This window comes from Haplochromis burtoni, unplaced genomic scaffold (genome assembly GCF_018398535.1).
Source record: "Haplochromis burtoni strain Fernald_Lab_line unplaced genomic scaffold, NCSU_Asbu1 Contig_18, whole genome shotgun sequence".
Lineage (NCBI taxonomy): Eukaryota > Metazoa > Chordata > Actinopteri > Cichliformes > Cichlidae > Haplochromis > Haplochromis burtoni.
This window is the reverse complement of record NW_024582379.1, coordinates 3,404,538-3,424,695: the sequence shown is the minus strand read 5'-3', so window position 1 is coordinate 3,424,695 and position 20,158 is coordinate 3,404,538. Positions and strand designations below refer to the sequence as shown.

Sequence of the window (20,158 nt, the reverse complement as noted above, 5' to 3'; positions counted from 1 at the left end):
TAAATGCAATTTTTGACCCAGTCTGTAATCCCTAATATTCAAACTAAAAAAGGCTGCAAAATGCAAAAAAGATGAAGAGGCGGACGCGGAGGAAGAGAGGAAGAATGTCGACGTCCTGTATGCAGGGCCATCATTCATCAGACATCCCCTCCATCACCTCCCCACCGCCACCCTGAAAAAACAAAACAGTGTCCTGACATCGTGGTGGAGGGGAGCTGAAAGGCGGGTGGGGAGGAGGGGAGGAAAATTAGGAAACCAGATGTGAAGCATTAAAACATACTGACATGCTGAGGGCCTTCCTCTGCCACACTCACACACTGAGAACACTAACTCGTACAGCAGGCTAAGATACATGCACGCATGCATGTGTATGTCTCACACACACACACAGGCCATAAAACAACACACACGTACACATGCACACACAAAGACAAATACTGACTTGAAAGCAGCCATGTGTGCACAATCAATCATGCAGAATTATCCACATTAGAAAAAGTGATGCCTAAAAAACAAATGCCTAAAAAGTGTAAGCATGCTAGCTGATTTTTAATAAAACACACGTGAAATGGGCCAAAACACGCTGCAGCTCATGGCTAGGAATGAAGATTTGGATAAATTAGGGAGGACGTAACAATTTTTCACTGTAAGACAAAAATCTACAGATGGGTCATCATGCATCACTGTATGGATATGCATCCAATTAGGACATATATTTTGGCTGAGAAATGGCTGGGGGAGCTTTGTTTTCCTTCATAGAGGGAGCACTGTATTGGGGGGGGGGGGGGGGAGGCGGGGGGGGGGGGGGGGAATTGGAGCATAGTAGATGTGTATGTGTCAGTGGGGAAGAGTAATAAATACCCCTGGACCAGGGTCCCCTGGCAGACTGGGAGCTAGACTGGTCACCAGGGTTAACACCCGGGGCACCTGACCTCTGACATTGCTAATGGGGCACAGAAAACCCTCCACGAACTGATACCCCCTCTGTTGCATACCACCACAGGACCTTTCACACCAGTCGTCCCCAGTCCGCTCCCCTCCTCCTCCTAAAAACATACAGGGATGTCTGTGGCATCACCTTCACTGCCCTTTCACCAGCAAATGCCACACAAATTCCCTACAGCTTGAGCTTCTCTTTCATTTTCTTTTTTCTGGGATGCTTTTTAAACATATATGCAGTCATCATCATCATCATCATTAAAAAAAAATAAAGCTTGACCCTCATCTGTTTCCACAAGTTAAATACAGATGAAGGCTTTATCTATTAAATGGATTGTCACTGTAGGACCCTGATCTCATTTGACAGCAGTATTTATCCTGTGTGAGCTGGGAAGATTATCCTCAATTGGCCAACTTACTCATGTAAAATAAAACAGTGTGAATATACCACACATCAACTTAATGCTGTGTGTTTTATTTATCCGTTCTTGTCCCTACCTCAGGTAATTACACATCACTAGAATTATTTTGCTGCTATAAAACACAGATTTTATTCAGGCTTCTTCTTTTGGCTGTTTGTGTGAAGACAAAATGCAGGACTAAGAAGTTGGGCTTCAAAAAGGAACATGCTAACTTTCATCAGATACACCTTCAAGCAGACAGCGAGCACATGGGTGAACTCAGCTCTTTATAAATTTGACTGGTGGATTGGCTGTGTCCCTTTTGGCCTCCTCTCCGTTGCCTCCCGGGCTGGCTTCACCCCTGCAACCCCAGCCCAGACCTGCCCCGCCTCTAAACTTGAGAACTGTGACAAAGCCAAACGTTTTAACCACTGGTGCTGATTTATAGAGCTGGGTAGCGCTGTAAAACCTTTAGGCTTGCCACTGAAAAAGTGACTGTGGCATTCTAGAGCTGGGAGCTTAAGAGGGCTGCGAGGAGGAAAGTGGAATGATGGGAAGGGTACTCAAGAGGCACTTGAGAGGTTTCTCTTGGGTGTAAAAAGTGTTTTACTGCATAACCTCTCACCAGCTGCTAAATGTGCATTTCAACAATTTAAAATGAATTAATGTGTTAGTCTCTCGAGCTTAGCCAAAAGCATAGCATACAGACCATCCACATGGGACTGCGGTCAGCCTGCCAAATAGATAGATATGGATAGATATTCAGAGTCTAGAGAACATGAATTCACAACCAGGACAGGGAATAGAAGTCCCATCAGTGGCCTGACCTCTCCCAGCATGCTTGGCGTGTCCTGAGGGACGAGGATTCAAAATATACTCTCACAACTGTCAGATGGAGACACGTAGCACCTTCTTCAACTGAATAGATTTCAAATATACCAGAAGGTCATCCACGACGCACCAAAATCTAATCTTACCTTTTCAATACCCTTTCAATCAATCAGCAGCTAATAAGATTTACCAATAATGTGGATAAAGCTTGGCCCAAAAGAACAATGAAGCTGGGATGGATGCCACTGAGAGGGAGAGGAGAGGAAAGAGAAGCAACAACAGAAGGAGAAGAGATGTCTTCTTAATTAGCCAGTAATGATAAGATCTGACAAACAACATCTGTTTCCAGAAAGAGAGAGAAGGGAGGGTGGGGGGGGGGGTGTAAAGAGGGAGAGGGAAGAAGAGGGCGAGAGAGCGGGATGGGAAGCAGCATGAGAGAGAGAGAAACTGCTGAGAAACCTGTGAAGCCTAGACAACAGGGACCTGCTTGTAAGAAAGTAAAGGGGGAGCGGAGGGGATGTGTTTGGGAGGGAACGCTGTGTAGCGTGACACAATGGAGAAAGGAGGATGAGAAGTATAGCAGAAGTGAGAGAAAGACAGACAGGGGAGAGAAATCTGACAGGGTTGAGGGAGTCGAAAAGCCAGGACGACTATGACAGACAGGAGAAGGAAAACAGATCAAAAGGAGAGAAAATGAGGAAGATAGACAGACGCAGAGAAGGTGAGCTGGATAATGGTGCTGAAGGGAGAGAGGAGGAACGTGCGAAGAGATGGGAATGGAATCACTCAGAGGTTTCAAGGTGCTGTAATTTACTGTCCATGGCTAATACACAACAAATGTGTGGGAGCCGTGGACTGCGAGAGGAGAAGGGGAGCAGAGTGGTTGGGGGGCCAGGAGGGTGGAGGCTTTAGGGAGGGCATGCAGACTGTTGGGGCTCTCAGCATGCCTGCTGGGAGCCTGTCAGCAGTCACATCACCCCTTGCCCTCAGCCCTGACAGATTCATCAGGACCATCCCACACCCTGCTGCATGTATCCAAAAGATTGCAGCGACAATTGTTAAATTGCTTTTACCATTTTTAATTCACATTTCCTGTCAGACTTGTATCTGTTAATGTTATGTTCGATCCAGCAATCATCCCCACATCAGACAAGCCACCGAGTTCTCATGAGATCTCGTGAAAACGCTTCAAAAACTTCAGGCTTTTAGCTCACTCTCTATACTTTTAAGCCCATTTTGGTTCTTTGCTTGCTGTTTGTTGCAAGACAGTTAAAAAAAATTGTGTATTGCACACGGTCAATAGAAAGTGTGGGTTATTTTCTTATTTGTAACTAAAATCAATCATGAAGTCAGCAAAAAAAAAAAAAAAAACAGAAGAAAAAACTTAACTAAATCAAACTAAATCTCAAGGGGAACATAACCTGGGTATAGCCATGACTATCGGATATGATGTAACATCTGAAATAGCACAAAGACAGCAAATTGTGACAGTTAACAAATTATCAAAGATTATTATTAAAGATAATGTGCAGTATCTACATTGTGCTCTACACATTAAATTTGCTTGAGAATGGCTAATAACGGTCACACCAAAGATTTTCTTATTAAGATGGAAACACACCATGGACTTGCCTTCAGTGGGAAGGTTCTCTGCAGCAATCCTGCACTCATATGCTCCATGCTACTCCATGCTTGATTTTTTTCAAGCAGCTTTGATAAATGTACTGAAGTTCTTACGAATGAAAAGCTATTGTATAAGAACTGTGCCTATACACAGCGTCTTTGCCTGTCTGTTTCCTTCATGGACCGCAGGAAGTATAACTTTTGCCTGTGATACTTAATCAAAAAAAATTTTTTTTTAAATCCTGCAGAAGTGTAAATATTAGTGTTTGGAAATGCTTTCAAAAAGTGAGCGTCAGGGATTTCAGAGAAATCTAACTCCTAAGAAAAATAAGAGTCTTTCCAGATCCCAGATAAATAGACAAACAAAAAAACAAGGTGGCCTGTGGGGCCGGCTTAGCACCAGGGGGCATTGTTAAGTCATTAGTGAAATTTAAGCCTTTAACCACAACCAAACCCAGTCACCCCCAGCAGCAGTGTCCAGCCAAAGAAAACAGCCCCTGTTACTAAATACCACTGCTAACTGGCCTTTGACTCCAGCAACCCCCCCAACACACACACAAACACACACAAAAGATTCTAGATTCTTATGAAAGTCCAGTGCAGGAATGCTTGTTCGCTTGCTCATGATCTGAAGTGCTGCTAAATCACTGTAATTTGCCCACTTGTGATCCTTTGAGTGTCCCTGCTTAATCCCTTCACTGCTCAACCAAAGGTGAACCTTATTAGTGGCTAGACAAATGGGAGGGTTTTCCCCAGCATCCTACCCCTCCTCGAAATTCCCATTCATAAATACCCCCCCACAGTTCATCCATTGGTAGTCCGATCCCATTTCCTGTCACAACATCTCTCCGTTGCTGTCTGTTTCCTACTGCCCCCTGTGTAGGCTCTCAAAGAAAACAAACCAGGCCTACTTCTTGTGGCAGAGTTCAAGCCACAACAGCCAAATGCTGGCCGTATCAGAGCAAAGGTGACCAAACACAAACTCGGCCCATAACCTTCCACTCATTATACACTTCCTGTGCATGCTGGAGTCCCGGGTATTTCCAGCTCACATGACACCAAAATGTAGAGAGCTTGAGACTTACCAAAGGTCCCTGAACTCATTTTCAGCGGTCTTAACTCTGAGTGTGGCTCTTACTGTTTGATGCGGTGCCTGTCAGAGAATTTGATATTCTAGACATTGCATCGTCTCTCCCTGTCTGTCTTTGTGTCATTCTCCTGCTTGCATTGCCCCAAGGGAGGAGCCATCCCCACAGTCCTGTGCCAGCTGCTCAGTGGTCCAGCCTGCGTGCCGCTCTGCTGTGTGAGGCGTTGTGCACTAGAGCCTCAGGGCTCTGTCGCCACGCTGCCTGGACCCCTGCATGAGGGGCTTGCTGACAGAGGGTCTGGAGGGACTGGACAGTACCAGCTCACCAGGGATAGTCCTGTGACAGCGGACTGAGGGGGGCAGACTTTGTCTCTGAACATGCATGTGTGACAGACAGGTAATTTATGCAAAGATAATAATGGCTGCTGTATCCATAACTAAGAGCGCACACATGCTTCTCTATGACATGTTCAGTTTCTTTAGTGTATTCAACAGCAGCTTTAAAGCCAAGTCTACACATAGAAAATGTTAGATTTTGAGGCTCACCTGTAGCTGGACTGCCACTTACTGTCATAGAAACTGACAGCTTAAACACCTCAGCCAGCTACAGCTGCACTCAGAGTGTATTTGTCTCAGTTTGCAACAACTTCACCACCATCATCTTCAACTCTTTTCCAGTCAAAGGATCAAATAAAAGTAACTGAGAGATCCAACTTTGAAGCCATGTAGCTATGATATTATGATCTTAGCGCTGATTGCTCGGGTTCAGGATGGCGCGTATGAACACGCTTTGAGATATTTGACTGGACTTCAATAATTTCTTGGCAAAAAGATCTGTGACTTCACAATAAAAATGTGAAACTGAGTTGTGCTTTCCAAAGCGTGTGGGTTCAGACACTACGTGCACCATTTCCAGCTTTGGACCAAACCTCAAAAAACTCATCCTAAAATAATATGAGAGGAAAAAGGTAAAGACAGCATACAAGTGTACACAGAGTGAATTAGGAGTTTTAATTAAGTACAGTAAAAGGCAAATCTAATACTGGATGCATGAGAAACGGTTTCCTAAAATGACATTGTTGTCTCACACATAAAACTCTCAAGCGTGTATATGACGACCTAACGGGGCGAGTTGGCGGTAGAATTTGAGTATGCATCTGGGAAAGGGAAGGAATTCGACCTCTGACACAGTCCAAAAAATGTTGCTGCATTTATTCTTTGGCTGATAGTTTAATGTTCTTTTCCCAAAGACTTGTAGTTTCTATTTTCTTTTCGGTTGAAGAATGAGGAGGCCAATATTCCCCATCATTAGTAGGACAAGGAGTAACTTTATGTGACCTGCTGTGAAATCAGGTAGGCAGCAAAGCCCTGCAGGAAGCACAGAGGGAAGTAGTCTGCATCATCATGGGTTTTTAAAGAAAATATGACAGGCAGGCACACGCAGGTGGAAAGACTAACATCAAAACAGATGGTCACACTGTCTGTCTAATACACCACAATGGCAGGGAGCAGGTATTTACATACAGCAACAGATATTTGAATAGTTTATTGTCAAACTTTCCAGACAGCGTCGAGCCATAAAAAACAATAAAAATGACAGAGTTTAACAGCTCACAAGCACCGCAGAAGCGAGATATCCAAATGTGACATAAGATTTATACCAGCATTAAGAACTGCTCACTAATAACTGCAATAATGCACATTGACCTGAGGAAATTTGTAATTGAGATGAAACTAAACCAATTTTCTGTATATTGATCAGAAAGGAAACCCTGCACGCACTCAATGAAAACAAACCTGTGGTACATGCACACAACTAGGACCAAGACTACAAACAGATCAATACAACCCACAACCTAAGATTAAGAATAATGGATCGTTCTCGGAGCTAAGCTCAAATAAAGTCATTTCTCGAGACTCATATACTATAGTTTTAATAAATAAAAGAATAAAATAAACTCTAAATGCATCCTTCTGAAAAACAAAAAATCTGGGTTTAAGCTGCTGCTGATGAAAGTGTGCACAAGTATGTAACAGTCCTTGTGAGCTCATTTTCAGTGTGGGGGAGGGAACAGGCATATTGACAACATTGGAAAATTCCTATTGATTATTCGTCTTTTCTCTGAGCACCGGCTTGTTAAAAAAGGGCCCTCTTGGAAACACGATCAATTAGTGAGATAGTGCTTACCATTGATCACCCCAGTGCCCCTCACAAGACTCCTGCCTTACAATGGATCCCTCTACACACTCTATATGACCAACTATTGATCTCAGCTTCTTAGCCAAATATAAAAGCACACACCCAGAGCTGCCCCCCCCCCAACAAATCCCATTCAACCCACACAGCCTAATACTAATACTGACATCTGCTTGTCTCCATTGTAAACCCCACAGCTCACTCATAAAGACTGAGGCCCAGAACCAATATAGTTTCTCTGAGGTCAGAGATCAGTTTTGCAATAATACCACCATTAACAGATCTGCCTGGGTTGAGATTGAGAATGAGCTAAATTTCAAACAGTGAAAGCAATCATCCAAAAATAAAGAAATAAAAATAAAAGAAATACCAGTATTTGAATTTTGACCTGAAAGCACTCAATAATTTTCTGTTTCGCTTAATAAATGACCTTAAAAATGACCTGTCAAAATAATCAACCACCAGTTTCTGAAAAAAGATTCATTTACGCATGTTTATTAAAACAAGAAAAGAAAAGAAATGTAATGTAATAAATACATTGATTGCATGAGCTTGAAAAATTACATTTATAGTAATGAGCCCAGAGGCATTGATCCAACTTCCTATTGAACAATCCACTCATCTAACCAATCAGAAAACAAGTCAGGCCATCAGTCAAGGATAAGTGACATCCTGCAAACAGAGATGTCACATTAGGACTGCGAGTATAACAGTTCACCTATGCAGCTGCAAAACTAGCAGACACAGCAGGCACTGGGGCGTTAGATAATTCGCCCCCAAAAGCAACTCGAGTCATCTCTTTGTCAACTCCTGCCCTTGCCCTCTTCATCCCTCCACCCTCTGTCCTTTCACCCCTCCCAGTGGATCAGCTGTGATCTCCTCTCTCTCCCCTTTCACTCAGATCAGGATTAGAAAGAAGGGAAGGTGGAGGGAGCTGCAGCAGTAGCAGCAGTAGCAGCAGCAGCAGGAGAAGGGGGAGAGAAAACTGAAACAATATGGAAAGGAGATTAGAAAAGAGGGGGTTTGGGCCGTTTGGGGAATTGCAAACTCCCTTGTGCTTGGGTAGGTGTCCTAATGACACTGCCTAATTATGGCAAAATTAGACAGGCTAAAGGGAGGGTGGAGGGGGGTGTTGGTGAAGGAGATGGTAATGTGACGGAGAAAAGAAAGAGGAGCACGGGAATTAAGCAATAGGGAGTTAAAATAGTAAGCATGTGAGAGCAAAAGGGCGAGAGGGGTGTGCAGAAGCACAGATACAAACTGGGGCAGGTGGAAAGGGAGCAATGCACTGAGGGTGCGAGGAGAAGGAGAAAAGAAGGAAGGAAAAGGGTAGAAAGCAGTGGTGGTGGAAGGGAGTGGGCCCCAGCACGCTGCATGTTAATTGGAGAACAGGTGTTAGGGCTGGGAGCAGGAGGCTGATTACTGGAGCCACAGAAACTGACTGTCTCCTCCACACACACACACAGAAGTGCACACACATACACAAATGCGCATAGGCTTCAGAAACACACACACACACATGAATAATTTAAGACCCAAGCAAGGACTAGGGGAAAAGGTCAGTGTAGGGGTCAAAGAGACACACAGACAATCGTACATAGATCCATATACATACATAAATAAACATCCCCACAAGCATGAAAATATACATTCGTTTGCGTGCATGCAAATGATGCATATGTGTTATAAACTTCCTCCTAGTTGAGCATACATACATTGAGCATATGGAGAAAAGTAAGGACACCTCTGATTGGGCAAAGCAGTATTCCACCAGCTTAGCAGAAATTAACTGGCTTCTAATAGGTGGGTCCCTGAGGAGGGGATTTTGTAGGCTAGTCGAGAGGGAGAAGCCCCCATCAGGACAGGATATGGCCAGTGTGATTAGAGAGTACAGTAGGTCAATGATTTAATTTAAATCAATCCTCAGAGCTGCACATCAGCCTGCACACACACACACACACAGAAAGCCACAAAGAAATATAGACTGTTTTTGTGTTGTTTTTCCTCACCAGAAAATCGCCAATCTACTTAAAAAGCAAATTTCAAAGCAGTTTAGCCATGTTAGGAGGAAGTATAAAAAGGGTGCGGAGGGAGCGATTGTGAGAATAATGTTCTAGAGTAAATGGGAAAAGCAGCTGCTCCAAGGTATTCTGGGAAAATTCATACAACAACAACCCGATTTTTCCGTTATATGAAAACTATCTTCATCTGAGATCCTCTGAGACACACTGTCAACAGCCAGCCGGCTTGAACTGAGGAGGGGAAAGAAAAGGGTCCTTGATATATGTGAAGTGAGTGCTTTCTAGACAGACAATTGCAGGGAAGGAGAGAAGGAAGGAGAGGGCAACGGAGGGAGTGAGGGAGAGAGAGGTGATGAAGGTTGCCCCATGACATCACACAGTAGGTATTTCACATACGGTCTGCTTATGAGTATCAATCACGCTGGTTAATGCCAGGCAGACAGTGTGGGACCTCCAAAAGCCCTTTAGACGTGAAGACTCTCACACACGCTGATTACAGGGGTGGTCATCTCCCTTTAAGCCTGATAACTGGCCCTCGGGGTGAACATTAAGTACATATGTGAGCCCGTCTGGTGGTGTGAATGATCCACATGCTTCTGATAAAAGTAAATCTGTGCTTTTGTCAGGTCTCAGGTGCAAATGAGTGACCAAAGTGAAACAGATCCCAGCAAGCTGGAAGATAGATCAGCCGATAAACAGAAAACCGCAGACAGAAAGACACATGGGAGACAGACACGGGCGCTTTTCACTGGATGTTACCGCCTGTTTGCAGTGATGTGGTGTAAATTGCCCCAGAGAAACAATGAACATACTTCCCATGGAGAAGAAGAACAAGATTGACATGTGATGCATACACGCACAGTTAGGTATTATGTCTTAAATGAACAGAGAGCATGTGTAAGCTTCTTCTACAGTTGGTGCAGAGGGGACTGTTGTGAGAGTTTAGATAGTATAAATAGGTGATGGTTTGAGGTGATGGACACTGTGTGGGACATGCTTGGATTTTATTACCTGTCAATGATGACTGGATCAGACGGCGTCTCATTTCGATTGCCACAACTTTTCTTCTCACAGCAGCGACTGAGTGGGCGGTTAAAGAAACAGGAAAGTGGAAAAAGTTAGCATTGTGGGGAAAAAAAAAACCCCACCAACAACAACAAATTAAACAGGAGGAGCCACCATTTTTCTCTGACCCATCCACATCCATAGACCCCGGCTGCTCTGCCCCACAGTGGGCCGTGATCCAGGAACACACAAAAGCAGCATGGGAGGGGTGGGGAAGAATGGACAAAAGAATAAAAGAGGAAGAAAAGGTACAACAACACACCCTACAAACAGTGAGGGACCATTGAAAAAGTGAAAAGCCAGCTAGGCAATCTGTCACATTGATTTTGAAATCAAACTCAACCCCCACGCAGCTTTACTGCGCACGCACACCGTCCCATAACATCCTACCATTCGTCAGCGGTCTTGTCCGAGGAGCCTGCTGGCCGACCAGTCCCCCTCAACAACCCCTCCCAAAGCCCCCAACTCCCCTTCACTGCATAACAAAAGTGCCCCCACCCCTAACCATCTGCCACCCCTACACCTCGCCTTACCCCTCTCGTGTCCCAGCTTGGCCCTGCCCTGCCCCCCCTCCGCCCCCCTGTCAGACGGCCTCACTCCCCAGCTGTGACGCTTGCCCTCTGCCTCTTCGGCTCTGTTATTAGCCAGCTGTGAGTCACATTCGGGCATCTGCTGGCTACACAATGGCAAAGCTCACTCTGCTTCAGCCCTCCTCCTGATATTCCAGTCCCCCTAGCCTTCTTCCTGTGGCCCTCACATCCTATAGGTCAAGGCCCACTTCCAGACACTCTTAAAGTTCTTCTACATCCACAAAAAAAACAGCTACCTAAGCCACAACCAGCCTTCTTAAACTCGCTCTGCTTCCGAAGTTGCTCTTTGGCACTGGCTGCACCACCGCACTTGTCATCCAGTGCCGATGAAGTTCATGCATGTCTAAACATAATTTTTATTTCCATGAGCCAAAAGCAGATTGATCCCCTAAAGTGTTTGCTGCTGTCAGTTGATTTCTGACTGCGAAAACCACAGGCCCGAGAGAGTGGAGCGCTCCAAGACGGAACGGGAGCTTTCCCAGGGACATGCTGCCTCACAGCAGACAGCAGCGGTGGGTTACAACTGTAACAAGGATGATGATGGACAACCTAGACTTACAGTTCAATAACAGGGTAATTTTTTAAAAAGTGCAGCCCCAAGCATCACCACAAAACCCATTTAAAGCTGACTGAGACAAAACAAAGTGAAAGAGTGTAATGGATACAAGTACTTGACATTTGTAGGTGCAGGTTAGTGTGTGTGTGTGTGTGTGTGTGTGTGTGTGTGTGTGTGTGTGACACTCACCTGCACATAACCTCGTGTGTGAGCAGAACTCGACACATTTCTGGATTCTTGTTTTGTCCCTCATACGATATGGGCTGAGAGGAAGAAGCAAGGGGCAAAGGGTCAGACTGAGTTTCATGTAAAAGTAAATTAACTGCTGTTTCTTAAAACTCTAAGAGGAATCCCATTCAAGGGAAAACTTTAGGAAAGTTTAACAACCTGTTTAGTGACGGAGTCGATAAGTCGTGCATAAAGATCCTGCTCAGTGCGAACCCCTGCAGGAAAAAAAAAAGAAGATGTCACTTTTTATAAAGTGTTTCAAGCATGAGAACAATTCTGTTACACTGAAATAATTGTCATTCTTTAGTTGGATGTAAGCTGCGGGTAGAGGCTACTGAAGCTTGAAAGAGACATTTCTATTGTGCTGGAAACCTCCAAAGAAGAGATGCTCATTTTAAATTAATTGCAAAACATAACCGATCTGTCACATTAAGCGCTTAAACTCTCTTACCTCTCCTAACCACTCAGCGATAAATCTCTGTGGATTCTCAAAATAAGATGGAAAGATTTATGATAGAATTTTTTTTTCCACAGTATCTGGATAGGCTCTAAGAAAAAAAGCATTGAACTCTGTCCAGCCAACATGGAGGAACAAGATTGGCATGCAGTTCAAATTTCCTCTCTGATGGTTTCTGAGGGGATTGAGTTATTTGATGTTTGATGATTATTACTCATATTCGACTCTAAGGCCACAATTTATAACCAGAATCTCACGGCTTGTCAAGCTGTTCCTTTTATGGTTGTTCCTGTGTGAAGCTATGACTGGCAGGAGACATTCTGTTGCGTTCGAACGGGAGCTGATCGGCTTATTAAAGAGTTTAAATGAAGAAACAAACGGGTTGTTTCTTTTTTAAACATTTCTTCTTACTTGCATGTAATCAGGTGTGTCTCTTTAAAACTTTGCCTCGGGAGAAGGAGACAACACGCACTGAACTACTCCCTCAGAGGAGACCACGCTGCCTGTGAATTTTTTCATGGAGAGTTTGGAAAGTATTGCCTTTAAAATGTGCTCCTTTCATCAAAGTCTCGATTGAGATGCCTTTGATAACGCTTGGGGGAAGGGGATGAGAGGAAGTGCTTTTAGTGTACTTGTATGTATGCGTGTGTATCAGCGGGTTGCTCTGGAACGTGTCTTTTATCTTCTCTCCCATGGGTGCCACTGCGACAGACTTGGGGCAGCAGTGGCTCATGGGAACCAAATTTCTGTGTATCCCCCCTGATCTGCTGTGGAAGCACCATGGGGGAAGTGGAAAGAGGAATCGAGGAGCTGAGGAGGTGTTGGGATGGGGAGGCAGCGTGCACCTCATTTCCCTATACATGGGTCCATAAGTAACAGCTTGAAAAGCTGAACAGTAAATTGTATAAATCTAGTGATAAGAGCTAGAGGGGAAATTAATGGATAAGTCAAGAGCAGAGGTGTGTGTCAGGTTTGTCCAATTTTTGCTCATCTTTGAACCTACTCACCATTGCTGTAGAGAAGCTGCAGCTTGTAGTGAGTACCGTTGTTGGTCTTTTCTCCCGTCTGCTCCTTGCAAAAAGAGAGGCAGGCGTACAGACAAACGCAGAGAATACAGTTAGGCTCGCTGGGGTACAGATAAGCACAGCTGGGCATCAGTAAACAGGGTTAAGCACAGTGAGTCTTGCCTAATCCTGCAGCTCGCCCTTCCCATGGAGCAGCATCGAGATCAGAGAGTTGTAGGCTCAAAGCTCATTTGGGACCCTGTGTTGTGCTCATAAGCTGAGCACTTAACCTTGAGTCGGATATTCTTTGTAGAGGTTGAACTGTCATCTCTGATACAAATGCCTAAAAAACCCCTCGGATCAAATGCAGTGGTCCTCGCTGCAGTGAGGTAGCAGGCATGGCTATATGCACTTGTGTGTGTGAGGGCAAAGTGTGTTCCAGCGAGTGGAAAGTACTGCGTGTGAGACTGAGCAGCAGTCGACCTTGACAGAAAAACTTCCTTTCTGCTATCCCTCCTTACACCCCCCTGCCCTACACTCTCCGCTAGCCTCTCACTTCTTCCTTCTTCCCCCCCCCCCCCCCCCTCTCTTCTGTGTTCTCCCTCTTCCTTTCTCTTTCTCTACCTCCACTGGTCTTTCTAAGTGGTCTCAGAGGAATGCTCTCTGGTCCAATAACCCAGGAGGCTGGCATCGCAGAGATGAGCGCGAGAAAGGAGGCGAGAGAACAAGAAGGTTGGGGGAGTGGAGAAACTGGGAAATGGAGACAGTTGCAAGGAGAGGAGAGGAAACGGGGTGGAAATTAAGATGCATGAAGATAAGATGAAAAAGCTCCAAACTTAATATGAGAACACACCTGGAGATAGATGGATGCCCAGCTTCATAACTTTTGTAAATATACACAGAGGGACGTTTACTTCACCATAGCATCACTCTACCTCTGCGCAATTACAAAGCAAAAACAGATGCCAGGGTAACCATGCAGAAAATGAACTTCTCCACTGCCGTCATATTAGTCTATGGTCTGTGTGGCACAAAGGGGAGCACGCCAACAGCTTCGGCCCCGACATCAGGATTGCTGCCTGCCTCACTTCGAAGCTCCAAAAACCCAAAAGTATGCTAGAACTTTAGTTGTTAGGATAGACTCCCCTTGTCTTTTCCACAGAGTGCAGTGGTTGCCAGAAGTTCAGGAGATTTGTGCCCCCTCACCACAAGGCAAAAACATCCATTAACACTGGGCATAAGGCTTTACTCCAGGCATATCTCAAACTCTTTCTGTCTTTCTCTCCATGCTGCACCCTTCTTTATTTTGGTGTTGTCCAACTTGAGGAATCCCCCCACCCCATACAGCAGTATTTAGAGTATGGGAGAGAGGCATGAAGGAAAAGGAGACTTTGATGATTAGTTCACTGTATAACTTAACAGGAGCGAGCATAATTTGCATTTTAAAAAAGTAGTGATGTCCTCCTAATGAGGCAAGCTGCTAATTAGTCATTAGATATTCTTTTTCAATCCCACATCATCAGCTCATTGGGGGTAAAGCTTGTGTAAACATGTAGCCGTCAGCTGTTCGATATGCTTGGCTTTACTAAGGATGGGGGAAATTAAGCTGAGCACCTGGTTACGGCTGAAATACTGTATATTACAAATACATGTGGATAATCTCTAATGTCGTGCGATTTTGATTAAACACGTTAAATATTAAAACTCGATGTAGAATTGACATCTCTAAGCTTTTGGGAACAGTCACACACCTTTTCGTGCTCCACAAAGTCCACAAACGCAGTCCTCTCCACTTCCACAGGTTGGCCGTGTCTGTCGTAGAGCGCCAGGACAAAGTGGAAGAAGTTGGACTTGCGGAGATTTGAGGGCGGCTGCTTCTCGAAATGAGCTCTCGACAGGGCCACTCCACTTAGGACACAACCGGAAGAGACAGTCAGCTCACGCTTATCACATTGAATATTATCATACTTTATTTAATTAAACACATTTATAGCATCAAATAGAAATACTTGTTTTCCTTTTATTAAATGACAATTAACAAGCTTTCTATTATTATTATTATTATTATTATTATTATTATTATTATTATTATTATTATTATTATTATTAACAACAAGAATAATAATAATAATAATAATAATAATAATAATAATAATAATAATAATATGGACAAAGAAACACAGCAAGCATGCTAACAAACTAAACAAACACTTTTCTCTATTTGCAATAAATCTTGAAAGTTAAATTAAAATAGATTAAATGCAACAATAACTATCATTAAATTTACTATAGCTTGAATTAATTAAAACATTAAAATATTAAAAGCATATTTATCATCGTGCATTTTTTTCTTCAAAGTCTTTCTTTGATCCATACATTAATTGTAGATTATTAGCATAAGCCAAACAAATAAAATAACTAAACTGATGGATAATTTTGCATACATTTGACCCTTCAAGGAGAACCAAATATGGACTAGAAAAAAATACAGAAAAAACGTCATTATAAGCCAAACTTACTCAAACTTTTTTTTTCTTTTAACTTGAAAATTGAAAAGTGTCGACGTCTTGTTTAAGTGAAAATTGTGTCGATGGCGGAGCATCATAGTTAAAATATACATTAGGACACTGAGTGTTTAATTAACGCGGATTAAAGATTTGGACACGTGAAACGCTTGTTTGAATTCATCTTAATAAAAAAAAGAGACTGCTATGAATCTGCGGGCTGGTTCAGAGCAGGTTTGACTGTTTGTTAAATTTTTCTGTAATTTTACTTTTGTCTGAAAAAGACCTCAAATCACACTCGAGTGCACTTTAGATTTTGTCTTGACAACTTCAATTTTTGTTTCTAGTTGAACAAAATAAGTGTCGATTAAAAAACAAACAGCCATCTGCTTAAAAAAATCACTAAAATACTTTTAAAAATGAATAAATAATCCTGATAACTGTTTTCTATTGGCTCTATTAAAATATGCGCGCTGCGCTGTTTAGCATGTTGCCAACTTTTCATCTTGAAAATGATTCTGCTTTCTTCATGACTGTTTCTTCAACATTGAAGTACAATACTGTTTGTGTGTTGTAAATATATTTATATATATATATATATATATATATAAGCTGACTGAACATCTACGGTAAGTAGAAGAAAGGAACACTGGAAAATCTGTCATTTCTGTTTTTAAAAAAATCAGAGCTGTAAAGTTTGTGGCAGGTGACGATGAAGTTGCCTTTAAGCTGAAGCTAAAGCTGCTCTGGGAAAAATATGTATTTCGTTTTAGTCACAAACAGCTTTAACAGTGATCTCCGCTCCTGTGAACGAAAACTAATGACGTTATTAAATGCCTCTTGCCTTTATGTACAAATAAATAATTGTTAGCTGTTTTGCATTTGGGGCAAGTTCCATTATCATTTCAAGCATTATGAAAAATGTTTGTTGTTATTTTTTTCGTCACTTTTAAGGAAGTTTTTACGCGTTTGGGGGCAGTGAGTTTTATAGGGGACTGGTGTCATATTTTGCAACAAGTAGTTTGCAGCTCTTTTCTCAAAGGTTGCCTCTTCTAATGTTCGACCTTAAAATAATAATAATAATAATAATAATAATAATAATAATAATAATAATAATAATAATAATAATAATAATAATAATAATAATAATAATAATAATAATAATAATAACATCATGAGCAGTCAAACAAGCATGGGCGTATCAGATGAGAGGATGGTGAGAACCTAAAGTCAGCAGATCAGCTGAGTTTGTTCTGTACCTTTGCGCTGCGACGTTTGCATCCACAACCCCAACATTGCGCACCCACGACCGGACTGGATCCATCTCCTCTCCAAGACCTCTTTCTTTTAATCCGCTCACTTCACGAATCAGATGTTCCTGGATTCCAAACATTTACACCCTGCTCCGATCGGCTGGTAACACTTTCTTGAAGCAGTTGAAAAAAACACTGAGCTAGGCAGCTAAAGCACTTTGGCACACAAGAAAAGGTCCACTTCAACGCGCTGCGCTCCTCCAAAGCGCCACAAACGAACTGAGCATTTACAGAGCTTTGTAGGGGGAAAGAAGTAACCGACGCTGTGTGATGTTTCAGGGGCGTCTCATTAAAAATCCGAAAAGACTTTCTTTTATGGTTCAAATGATGATAGTAAATATATCCTTCCACTGATGTGAAGCATTCTCCAAGCGCACATCTCTACCGTCAGTCCGAGCGGGCTCTGTGCGTTCAGCTCCGCAGATATCCGGGAGCGAGTCTCGAAATATTCTTTAAAGTATGAGTGTGCAGAAAGTCTTCCTTTGTCACAGGGCCAAATCGAATCAAACCAGTTGATCCGAGGGCCAGGAAGCTTGTAGCGAACGACTGTGTTGAAGCATGAATGAGACCCTCAGCTGGGATGGGGCGTGGAGGCGGGGCCTCGATGCCATATGGGTTTGTTGAAATGGGTGCTCTCATTGGTGCAAAGTGCATCCCTTGTTTGGTCTGCTGCCAGATTCAGCATCCAACCTGTGACTCCAGCAGCAAACTTTTTTAAACACAGAGAAGTTTCCCTAGATAAAAATCACATAAAACCACAATAAAACATTTATAATGAAGAAACGGTGTTAATTTAAGAATTTAGTGTGTATACTATATTTCACTTTTTTTTTTCTTTGTGTGTGTGGCAGAAGTAGGAGTGTAGTCATTGAAATCTTTTATTAAAAGGTACGTGAAAGGTTACGTTAGGGGGGGAAAGAAAAAAACGTTGCTCACTTTAAGAATTTCTGGGCGCTTTTGTGTATTTAAAAAACAATTACTGGCGTTTGGTTTCAGATTGTCTTGTACATGCTGCGCAGCTATACTGCCCTTAAAAGCCCGTACAGCCAGTTCTGTTTGGTCTATTCATTCAAGTCAACATTTAACACAAGTGCGCTCTCGACAGGCACGCATTCAGCAGCTCGACCGTCTGCTCCTTTGAACGCGGTGATTCCGCTGAGGACGCATCGCATCAGTGTCAGCAGCAACAATGGCCGTCTGGTTGGTCCATCAATCTCCGCCAGCAGCCGACGACGCTGCACTCTGATTGGCGTTTGAAGCGCTGCCTGACAGTGCCCGAAATGAGTTCTCTTAATCAATACGACAGACTGCCTCAACAAATCCAACCTAGTCATGAGACCCGTTGCAAATAATGCTGTTAACAAACATGATTACCATCCTCTTTAGTCCGCAGAAAAAATGGAATACATTAACTTACGAGTTTTGAGAGTCTGACAAAGTTTCCTTTGCTGCTCCATCTGATGCTTTCGTTACTGGCTCATATTAAAGAAACCAAGCACAGTGCTGATGGGTTCATTTTACCATTCGTGCTTTCTGATCTGTTATTACTTTCATTAAAGTCAAATTTGGGTTGTATGTCCAATGCTTTTGGGTTACATTTGGGGGGGAATAAAATTAATTTCCGCTTCCATTCGTCTGGCTATGAAAGGGAAAGTTACCCCCCCAACGCGGGCTCTCTGCCCCTTACCGAGACTATTGTCTCTATGTGGAGTTTGTGCGCCTGGACAATGAATGTAAATCTCCCCCCTTGGATCGCGCCTCAGCTCACCATCTGCCAGCGCGGGACAAAGTCAGATGTTCCCCCAATTATGAAAGCAGTCTTGGGGAATCCTGCTGCCGAGTCTCCGCCCTGTCGCCGTCTCCCTCACACACTTTTCCTAAAATGACTGACAGCTCTACTTAACCCTAAAACCATGACAAAATCTATACATGATGACACAGAGGCGAAAGATAAAATTCCTGTAGATCTCAAGGAAACGACAAGGATGTGCTCTTTAAATGTTAAGATGTAGATTGTATGGAATTGACGTTTTGTTGTATGCTTGTGTGTGCGTGTAACGATCTATTTGTTTACTATTTAAATGACAAGTTTTTAATAGTTCCTCTGGTGTAAGTGCTACAGAATTTGTCATCGTGATGGGCCACGTGTAATGTTAAGCAGGGGAGGATCTTGAAATTTTTAAATGCAGGCAAAAAAAATGATAAGAGGATGACACAAAGCTCTTCTGTGAAAATCCTCTACATGTGCATGGAGTCAATAAAGAATCCTCAAAAATACTTTTAAAAAAGTATTGTATCATTGACTCTTTTAAGAAAACCGATTTTAACTATAATTGAGAAAAAAAAAGTTCCTCCAAATAAATGGAAAATAACTTAAATTACTGTACAGGAGTATTGTCGATTATAATTTAATGTTCATGGTTTTAGGCTTTTGTGCACCTTGAGAATTGAACAGAGGAAAAAGACCATGCAGATCATTAACCGAAATCTTCCTGCTGTAACTTGTGTGTTTGGGAGTTCGTCTAGTATTGACTTGTCCGGCCTGCCCCGACTCTTCAGCCCCGCAGGTGTGAGAGGCTCGGCCGCGATTATCGCAACCCGCAAGACTTTCTAAATGTGTGGCTTTTGTAATTCGGTGAAGCAGGGAGCCGGAGCGAGAATGGGGGATTAGTCAGACCGCAAACGTCTTTCTAATCAATTTAACCCACTGAGACGGTCAGGCCGTGCGTTTTAGGGAGGAGCTGGGGAGAGGTGTGGAGAGGGGGGGTTGGTGACTGCTAAACCAAACAATGGGGTATCGTGTGCCGTTCGTCCTCCCCAGAATTCCCCTGCTCCCATGGGACAACCAAATCCACTCTGCACGGATGGCACCGTGTCCTGGGAGGGCAGGAGGGGCGTGGCTTGTGCGTAAGGGGGAGTTGCAGACGCTGCAGCTGGTTTCTGTCCCTCCTCTCCACTGTGCAGAAAACAACAGAGCTAATGCGACCCTCCACGTCCCTAATCGATCGCTATATGTTTGTTTATTTATTTAGGAAAGGACGCAGATCCCCGGGAGAAGTGTCGGCATCTGCAATTGAGGCCACTTTTCTTTCCTTAAGCACATCACCCAGCTAAAGTTTCCCCAAACATTCGGATTAAGTTCTGTTTAATGTTTGTATATAGAATAAAATATTGCAAGCCAAATGGAAAACAGGGATTGGTCCATAGCTAGATTCAATAACACAGAGAGAAGACCGTCTGTTTGTGCGCGAGGATCTGAATAAATCCCCACATGACTGTTATAGGCTGTTTGATCAAAATGGGTTTTCACTGCAAATTGGCTTCATGATATCAGTGCAGTTA

The 20,158-nt window shown here is 43.2% G+C and overlaps 1 protein-coding gene across 4 annotated transcripts in view; it reads right to left on the bottom strand.

Annotated features, from left to right (window-relative positions):
* The window catches only part of ebf2 (EBF transcription factor 2), a 28,525-nt gene extending 11,148 nt beyond the window's left edge, over positions 1–17,377 (bottom strand). For 2 of the 4 annotated variants that reach the window (XM_042218396.1, XM_005916312.3), the window contains exons 1-6: positions 16,763–17,377; positions 14,751–14,907; positions 13,003–13,066; positions 11,698–11,753; positions 11,500–11,573; positions 10,111–10,179 (exon numbers count right to left, since the gene is read on the bottom strand). In XM_042218396.1, the coding sequence (XP_042074330.1) occupies positions 10,111–10,179; positions 11,500–11,573; positions 11,698–11,753; positions 13,003–13,066; positions 14,751–14,907; positions 16,763–16,896 (554 nt within the window). In that variant the 5' untranslated portion in view covers positions 16,897–17,377. The remainder of the gene's footprint in view (positions 1–10,110; positions 10,180–11,499; positions 11,574–11,697; positions 11,754–13,002; positions 13,067–14,750; positions 14,908–16,762) is intronic. The other 2 variants (XM_005916311.3, XM_005916313.3) reach the window with 1 other exon arrangement.
* Between the last annotated feature and the right edge of the window lie 2,781 nt (positions 17,378–20,158).